The sequence below is a fragment of the Thalia democratica genome, chromosome 7, assembly GCF_965202585.1.
Source record: "Thalia democratica chromosome 7, ktThaDemo2.hap1.1, whole genome shotgun sequence".
NCBI lineage: Eukaryota > Metazoa > Chordata > Thaliacea > Salpida > Salpidae > Thalia > Thalia democratica.
In genome coordinates, this window is record NC_139171.1 from 53485541 (window position 1) to 53494760 (window position 9220).

The window sequence follows — 9220 nt, forward strand, 5'->3', positions numbered from 1 at the left end:
ATTTCAAACTTAAAACTCCATAGCAATGCAATAGATACGTCATAATACAATGTCTTCCAATTGTGTATCTAACTAACTATTATCTACAGCTAAGTTTCTTTTAAAACAGCCCAAACTTTAAGCTATTTAACATTAAAGACACTTTTCTTTTTAACTCTTAAAGTACAAATGAATTTTGAAATAGCTACAGTTTTTAATTTTTTCCAAAACAATTTTGACAATAAATTTTATGTATTAAGATTAAAAAAAAAGTAGTTTAAACAATTTCATTAAAGAAAAACAGTAAAAAACAAAATGTTAGTGTGAAAAAGTTTAGACATGAGTGAAGAACCTCGAATAAGTACAGTAACAAATATTTCAAATGACGAAAACAGTGAAAATCAGGAATCTAGCAGCAAGGAAACAAGATTTAGAACAAGTTAGTTTTTTTTCTTAATTTAATAAGAATAAAAATCTTAAAATCTGTATAAGTATACAAAATTTATTTATGTGCTAGTGTTTTAAGTATTCAAAGCTATGAAAGCTTAAATTTTACTTTGTATAAGTGCACATACTGCTTTTCACATTGAACTATACATTACTGTTAAAATAATTTAGTATTTCTAAGTAGCCGATTCTAAAAAATAATTACATTAGACTTTTGCTGATCAAATACTCTAAGTCTCAACATTAAATCAAACGCTACAAAGTGTAGGAAAATCCTGAAACTTAAGTTACCAAGGAGGTGTTATCAAGAACATTTAGCTTAAAAAATAAACTTAAAATAATTTTTACCACTGCATGACAAAATATTTCAAAGTTTTGAGTTTGAAACAAGCCCAATAGTTAATAAAAAATATTGTACTTTAATTATGCTATAGAAACAGTGGTCCATCTTGTTTTTTATAAGCTGAATTTCAACGCAAATTGAAACAGTAATCACAACTAGTTGAAATTTTCTACAGTTTAAAATGTTTAAGTTTAACTTATGTGGTATAAAGTATTAATGTTGGAAAGCTGAATTAGATCCTTGTAAAAGAGGAAAATTAAGAAGACTATTGTTGTTAGAATTTATCTACTCTTTCATTTTTTAAATAGTAGTTTTCAAATTTTCACAATTTGTACTTAATTAAATTAGAAATATAAATTGCAAGAGTTGTTATTATTGTAGAGAAAATTGTATATTTTTGTTCTCATTAAATGTATGTAAATACTTGAAAAAGACATCAATGTCTAGGTTTAAAAATACAGCATTGCTGTCCACGCACACTACAAGCACAACAAGCAGCAACGCTCCCATCTTAATATAACACTTAATAGAAGCTAGATTCCAAGTGCATGTCAAAGAGCCTACCTTAGTTACTGTAAGTAACTTACTGAGCACACTTAGATAAATATGTTAAAAAAACATTAATAGTTTCAATAAAACATTTTTCTTCAGCTTACACCAACATGATGATATTCAAAAAAGACATCAGCACACAATTTTCAAAACCTATATTGAGTAAATGTCATTCATAATTTAATTTAGAATTAGTTCTATATATGGAGTAAGCAGCCTTTTATAGTTCAAGGGCCAATTTTTCATTTAAAAATTTGCTTACTAGTAAAAAAAAATAAAATCTTTTCAGGGACCACAATTATAATAAATGTAATAATCAATAGAAAAATACTTAATAAAATCAAACATTTATGTAGTAAGTAACAATAGTATTTAGTAGTAGGCACTTGTAATTACTACTTAATTAATTTGGCATAGGGGGGGTTCGGACATTTTTTTACTAAAAATAACATAGGATCTTATATGAAAGCTTGAAGTAGAAACTACAAGCCAGTTTTTATAGAACTAAAAAATCTTATTAAAATTTTGAGATATAGTAATTTTTATAAAAAGTTTCCGATACAAACATATAGACCACAAATTTTTTGGGGTCAATCTTCTTTTAAATTTAAAAAATCACTAAAAACCTATCAATCTTCTTCTTCATTTTTTGAGTTAGAGACCTCAAACTTTCAAGAAACGTTCCTTTTATAGTTTATAAGACTCTGAATGTTGGAATTTTTTAAATATTATAAAATAAAAATTTCAGATTAAAAAAACAAAAAAAAAGTTGGTTTATTTTTAATAAAAAATTTATTTTTCAAAATTAAAAAAATTCCTGCATTCAATCTTTTTAGTGTTTAATAATACACTTTCTCTAAAATTTGAAGAAGATTGATCAAATAATGAAGGAGGAGATTGATTTTTAGTGAAATGGTCTTTTTTTTGTGTTTTAAGTTTGCGCCTTCCATTAGGAACCTATTGAGGTCACTGATTTTGATTGCTCATGTCTCAAAAAATACTTTGAATTTTTTCAAGTAGTTAAAAATATCTGATAGTTCAGATAAAACCTATGAAATAAGATCAACTTGTAATAACCAAGGTGGACCCCCCCTATGCTCTTAATAGCCTAAATATAAGTTTTTACTGCAAAAAAAACTATTTTTTATTGTTTTGATATAGTATGTTTTTATAGTGTTCTACCAAATCTAGCTAGATCTGCCTTTAGCTTGCCCAGGTCAGGATCTAACTAGATTTTGATAATAAATATTTAGATCAGGTTTTAGTTGGATCTTGACTAAAAAATCGTTCCTATCTGGCTATAGTTTGGATTTCTATGAAGATTAAAGATCTAAGCAGAACTAGATATGACCTTTAACATTTAAAACTAGCCAAAACCTGATCTGAGTATTTTGATAATTTTAAACTATAGTTAGATCCGGATCTTGGTAAGCTATGGCCAGATCCAGCATTTGAATAGGGTAAACCATTAACTTTAAGGCTAAAAAGTGCATTGGAAATTGTTGATTTGCTAGCCACATTTGGTCAGCTGGCCGCAGTTTGCCAACTTGTTTTCTATAGCTGTAACTTAACCTATAAAATAGTTGCAAATCAAAGTAACTTAAATTTTATTTAAAACTTTTGACTGTTTAGATACTTAAAAAAATTGATCTAGTTTTAATGACTAATTTTCTGTGTTTCTTTTTTGTAAAATGTAATTTGTTTCATTAAAGCTTTAGTGGTGGGGGGTCACATATTAACATTTTTTACAAGGATTAACATTGACATTTGAAGAATTAAAGTTTATACTGTAAATAACTTTTTATTGTACAAAAAGTTTCTATTAATCTTTGAAATGTTAACTGTTTAAAAAAAGTTTCCTATACAAATGTATAGAACAAGGGTCGGCAAACTGCGGGCCACATTAATTTTTTTTCCAACTAGTTTAATATATTAATATTCTCAAAAAACAAAAACAAAAGGTATGTTTTAGTGCTATCTTTAATAGATAATCTTATAGCCTAAATTTTTTTTGTTCAAAAAATTATCTTTAAATATGTTTTTTAAAGCACATAAAAACGTTCCTTTTTTGACCTGCCTACCCCTGGTATAGAAGATAAGTTTTTAATAGCTCTTTTCAGCTTTATACTTCAAATTTTTTATAATGTTCTTTGAAATATTACAAAGACAACTTTTGTAGGAAGCAAAAAAAATCATATAGATTTAAAAACGGATTTAATAAGAAACTAAAAAAATAGGTTTCCTACAAGTTGTTCTTATTATGTTATATATTACACTAGAGGTCGGCAGCCTTTTGTATCTTGCGGGCCAATTTTTTTTGATAAAATTGCTCACAGGCCGCACTATTTTGAAAAAGTCTTCAAGGGCCGCATTTATTTTAAAATAGTTGTTGTTTTTAGTATAAAAATACTGTTTGAAATAAAAAATATGATAAAATAAGCAATAATAAAGCACTAGTTAAGATTATTTATTGAAACAGGAGTCTAATTCTAAGTTTTTATAATATTTTATTTTGGATTAAAAAACTATAATTTTAGCAAAAAAGTACCTTGCAGGTCGCAAATTTTGGCTTCACAAGCCGCATTTTGCTCGCGGGCAACAGTTTGCCAACCCCTGTATTACTATGAGAAGCTTAAACAATTTCTCAAAAACTTTAGGAGAATATAGGTTTTTATTAAAAAAAATTATTTTCACCTTATTAGTTTGTGCCTTTATAAGTAACCTATTGAACTAATTTAACTTTGTCTGTTGATGTCTCAAAAATTTCTTAAATTTTAATATAAGGTAAAAAGCACTAATAACTAATACAAAAATCTTACAAATTGATTCAACTTATCAAGAACAACAATTTTACCCCTAGCCAGAATTTTTATAAAAATATAAGATACTATGAAAACTTATCTCATTGTACAGTTTCAATGTGGATTTTACTGTAAAAAAGAAAGTAACACAACATTTTGTTTTGTTAAAGCTTTTGAGTGTTGACAAGTACTGTTTTAGTATTTAAGTAAGATTTTGTAATTATTTTTGTTTACATTGTTTTCTCCATACAGATCTTGTTTTTGCTAAAAATATTTTGTCTACAGGATTTTATTGGTATTTAAAAAATTATAATTGTTTTTATTTCTTACCAGTAATCACAGTAAATAATAATTTTGTGTGTTAAAGTCTAATGTCTGATTAATTTCTATTAATTTGCTCAAATTACCGAGTTATTTTTCATTATATGTTTCTGTTTGATTTGAAACTAACAACAAATTCTACAAATTAATTACTTATGATTAACTGTGATTAATTGAAAAATAAATCGTTTACTAAATTAATGGTTTTTCTTCTAAGCTGTAAGTTTTGATGATACCAGAAAATTTAATAATTTATGAGATCACCTCTAAAAAGTTGTAGTTGTATTTTTAGGCTCTATTTTTTCTTAAGAATTTTTTCAAACCCTAACTAAATAATAAAAACCATTTTTATGTTTATTTTTTTATGTTTATTTTTATATCAATAAGTTGAATGCTCAAATTTATTTATAATGAAGGCTTATTTTTATTGTAGATGCTTTATCGAAATACTTGTAAAATGCTAAAAGTTTTGATTGATGCTTGTAGGTATAGTAATAGTTGGTTTTTTGTTATACTAGAATTCATTTTTTCAGGTGTCCGATTAGGATGTAGCTACAAAGAACTTAAATCCAGGCTTTATTTTAAGCCTACACCACCAAAGTTTAATCCTTTAACTTTGGGGTTACACAGAGTAACCAGAACACAACGCATGGCAATCAAGAGGCGTCAACCAGCAAAACTTGATCCACTAGTGGGTATTAATAAGAACTATTTTATATTTCAGTAAATTAAACATTTTAAAAACATATTTTTAAGAAAATTTAAGCTTATACAAAATGAAAATAAAATTATTGAGAAACTTATAGTTTTATTTTCTATTTATATTTCTGTTTTTAAAGTTTCTACGTAAATACTTTTAAAGTTTACGATTTATTAAAAATCTGTTTTCATGCTTTTAACATTCTAAAAAAATAAATAGTTTAATATTTTCATAACTTTAGGATTGTTTGTTTTACATTTAAAATATCTTCATGATAACTAATTTTGTTAATCACCATTACAGCCAACATTGTCTACGTTTCAAGATAGAAACCAACCAGAAAACATACAAAGAGAAAACAAACAAGTTTTATCACAAAGAGGCTGGACTCAAAGAACAGGTGTTTATGTTGCTCCAACTTCAGCCACTGATCTGAGGTACAGAAACGAAACACCTCGAAAGCTTCTGAAAAAACAAACATTTCATCTGGTAATTTTTCAATGTTCATAGAGTTTCATCAGCACATTCAAGTTTTATGTGTTTAAGTGTTAACAAATTAAATTTTTACTTTAAGATGTTGTAATTTGTTTAGTGACAAAATATTATTTTTATACCAAAATTTAGTAAATTGTATTGTTTAAATATAGTATAAGATCAATTAAAGTAATAATATTTTTATTAGTGTAAGTTTCAAGGTACATTCCCCAACATACTTGAAAAATATTAAACTGTAATGACATGAAGTTTGTTTTTATAACTTACATAGTCTCTTATGAACTTTATGTTACTTATTTCATTAAAACTGCCTTTTAAACTAAAATAATTTTATCAGACTTATAAAAAACAAAACTTAAGTTGTAATATAAAAACCAAAAGTTTAGATCAGCTTAATAAATATTATAGGGCCCTGGTCGTTCTGTATTGTCAATGGTAAGCAAAAGTAGAAAGACCAGAACAATATCTGCAGCTTCGTTTCACGACAAGACTGAAGAGATTCCAGCCAATTATATGTCTTCGTATCGACTCGACTCCAAAAAGTCGTCAAAACCTGCAGTTTCAGTAAGGGACCCAATGTCAATATACAAATTCAAACCTCACTATGACCTTGAAGTTCTAAAGAAAGCAAATTTAGAAGCCATATACTCTGTTGATATCAGAGACCCTTTGGATATCATTGAAATAATCAAATGCAAGTTAGTTACTCTATTATTTTTAATTTTATTTAAAAGTCTAGAAAACAATTAATCTCACTATGTATCAAACATTAAAATTATAAACTTTCCTATGAACTTAAATAAATAAATATATATCTAAAACACAGATTTTATTGAAAAGTTTCCTTTGGTGATATTAAAAAAAGTTTTTTAAAGTAGTTTTTATTATTTATTATTAAAACACCAGTCACAATACAGAACTTTAAACTATTCTAAAGCAAAAAATATCATTTTGAACACTACGTTTTTCGGCTAAAAAGTGCGTACCACACTGGCAGTACATACCTAGGAAGTGCGTATACAGGTGGCAGGTTACTGTATATTGCACTTTTGTTGAGTCAATATTTCCTTTAACTGAATGAGTATAAGTCAAACTTTTAATTAAAGTATGTAACAAACTGCAAGGTATATTATAATTCAAACAGCAAGAAAGTTGATTATTTGTACATGACACCGCGCCACCATCAATCATCGAATGATTACTCACCTTACAACCTGAAAGTTGTGCCTTACGATCAAGTCAATGTGAACAACTACATGACAATGAGCTCTCGCGGAGTCATCAGGATTAAAGGAAAGGAGCAAGTCTTCACCGAATTAGACAGGTGGAAAAAAGAGTTCCAGTAAGTCAAGCTTGTTTTATTATTTTACAGTAGTAATACAACCCAAAAATTGTTGTTTACTAAAGCTGTTCTAATTTTAAAGCAATTTTTTAGTCTACTAGTAATTAAGTTTTATTAAACATTATTTAGCTTAAACGTTCAAAAACTTTGGCATGCATAAAATAGGTTGTACTGTAAGCTGATAGGCATTAAAACTTTTACGATGTTTCGAATGTGGAAAGCGTTTGCTGTTTGGAGAAAAAATGTGCGGCACAGCAATTTGAAAATTAATACGAAATCGTTGAAAAAGAACTTATTTTTCCTTCATCCAGTTAGTTTTACTAAGCAATTTTATATATTTTTTCAAATGTACTCTATCTTACACTTTTTAAATCGTTAAAAAACAACTTATTTTTTTTCAAACAGGCTCTCCGAGAGGCATTGTTGAACATAAAAGAGTTGTGTTACCGGGTGGGAGACATGCATTTGTGCGTCATACAAGCAAAAACTTTCAATCTTGAGGACTTCACCGAGATGCAGTACGCGCAACTGCGTACTGTCAAGTACAGGTTGTATGAATTCAGAGAGCTCGTCAAAGAAGTAGTCAGAAATGCCTGCAGGTTGGTAGATATAAAAGAAAAAGCTGTTTTTAAGTTTACTGTAAATATTTCTAGTACTTATTATATAAATAACTATAACTAGTTTCTGTAACGTAGTTATAAAAAAAGTTCACAAGCTAATCAAGTATTTTTATAGGACGTCACTTTTGGAAGCTGGTTTTACTCCAGATGATTATTTCAACGATGCAAATATGAACAAGCAGTTACTAAATGGCATTAATCAATCTATTGCTTCTTCCACTGCATTAAAAGTTAGTTTAGTTTATTATTTTAGTTTATATTTTTAGTCCTTCCTTACTGTATCCTAATTAAAGTTTCAAACAATGGTGGCAGTTAAAATTTTAGAGAGCAATTTAGCTCAGAAGCGTATAGAAAAAACTATCTTTATAGGAAAATTTAATATTAGGTATAAAAACATACAATCTTAAAAAAACTAGCATATATAGTAATTGTTTTGTTTATCTTGTATTTCGTTTAAATCTTAGAAAGTTTTATTTTTTTGATCATAATAGTCGCGAATGGATATTGTGTTGGGTGATGGACCAGAAAAAATGACTTACACAGAGCAAGCAAATAAAAGAGCCCAATGCAAGAGATTGAGTAGCTTTATTAAGTTAGTGTGATATGCGTTGCTTGTAACACATTTTTTTTTAAGTTTGCTCAAGATAGTCTTTATTTTAATTTAAGTTTATTAATTTAATGCTGAAAATAAGGTTTTAGACAACACTTTGCACTGTTTATTTAAGTGAAGTTGTCATTTGACATGATTGTTATTAATAAGAAAGTTATATATTAAAAAAAAAAAAAGTGCACTTCTATGTTTTTTCTTACTTTTTGAATCTATAATGTTTATAATTTATATTTGAAAGCTAATTACAATAATTTATTAATAATTTCGTGCAAAAATATACAAAGTAACTTACTCACTGATTCAATGTAGACTTGTCGACTACATCATAGCAACGACCATGCAAACCTTGGCTAAAAAGTCAACTGAATTTTTGTTGTCTAAAATTAAAACTTTACTGGAAATGACTCCTGCTGATGATGTGATTCAAAGCTGGAGAGATGTAAGATTTTTGTATCATTTTGTTTATTTGTTTTCATGTCATTCAAATTTTATTTTCTTTACTTTTCAGGAAGAAGCAAATCAACCCGAAGAAAAGAAAGAGAAAAAAGGAATGGCTGGAGGTAGTGTTTAAGCTAAAATACTGTTCTACATTATTTAAGTATTTGATAAACAAGTGAAATAATAAGTTTTTTACGTTTTACCAGTGAAAACGTTTTGATATTAAATTCAACTTTAACTGTAAATATACTGCTTCTGTCATTTCTTTTTAATGATGCATATAAATATTTAATTAAAAATAAATTCAGATATAGAAGTGGATATGTCGCGCAAGCCGCTCTTCATCACTGAGCTCGGCATCGATTTGGAAGGAATGCAGTTTGATCCCGACCTCAACAAATTTCAAACTCACATCACTGATATCATGAACAGGTTAATCATTCGTCGTTGTTTATCTACACTTTTGACAAATTCAAGTTAAAGGCTTCTCTATAATCTGAAATTATGTATATGTTTACATTTACATAATCAACTGCGTTAGATAACCTGAAGATTATTTTATTAATGTAAAA

At 27.4% G+C, this 9220-nt stretch overlaps 1 protein-coding gene across 1 annotated transcript; it reads left to right on the forward strand.

Annotated features, from left to right (window-relative positions):
* Positions 1-318: 318 nt before the first annotated feature.
* LOC145841570 (dynein axonemal heavy chain 6-like) lies at positions 319-9193 on the forward strand. Its single transcript, XM_082948925.1, has 13 exons — positions 319-418; positions 4977-5134; positions 5447-5632; positions 6047-6336; positions 6783-6980; positions 7146-7290; positions 7386-7579; positions 7716-7830; positions 8092-8192; positions 8520-8649; positions 8719-8770; positions 8957-9080; positions 9190-9193. Exons 1-13 carry the CDS (start codon positions 319-321, stop codon positions 9191-9193), a joined length of 1797 nt encoding a protein of 598 aa, XP_082805051.1.
* Positions 9194-9220: the final 27 nt, after the last annotated feature.

Excerpts from the sequence above, each read along its gene's own strand:
- LOC145841570 (XM_082948925.1), top strand. The coding sequence starts at position 319 with ATGAGTGAAGAACCTCGAATAAGTACAGTAACAAATATTTCAAATGAC. Across the intron at positions 7,291-7,385 it reads ACTTATTTTTCCTTCATCCA|GCTCTCCGAGAGGCATTGTT; the intron begins GTTAGTTTTACT and ends TTTTTCAAACAG. Across the intron at positions 7,580-7,715 it reads GTAGTCAGAAATGCCTGCAG|GACGTCACTTTTGGAAGCTG; the intron begins GTTGGTAGATAT and ends GTATTTTTATAG.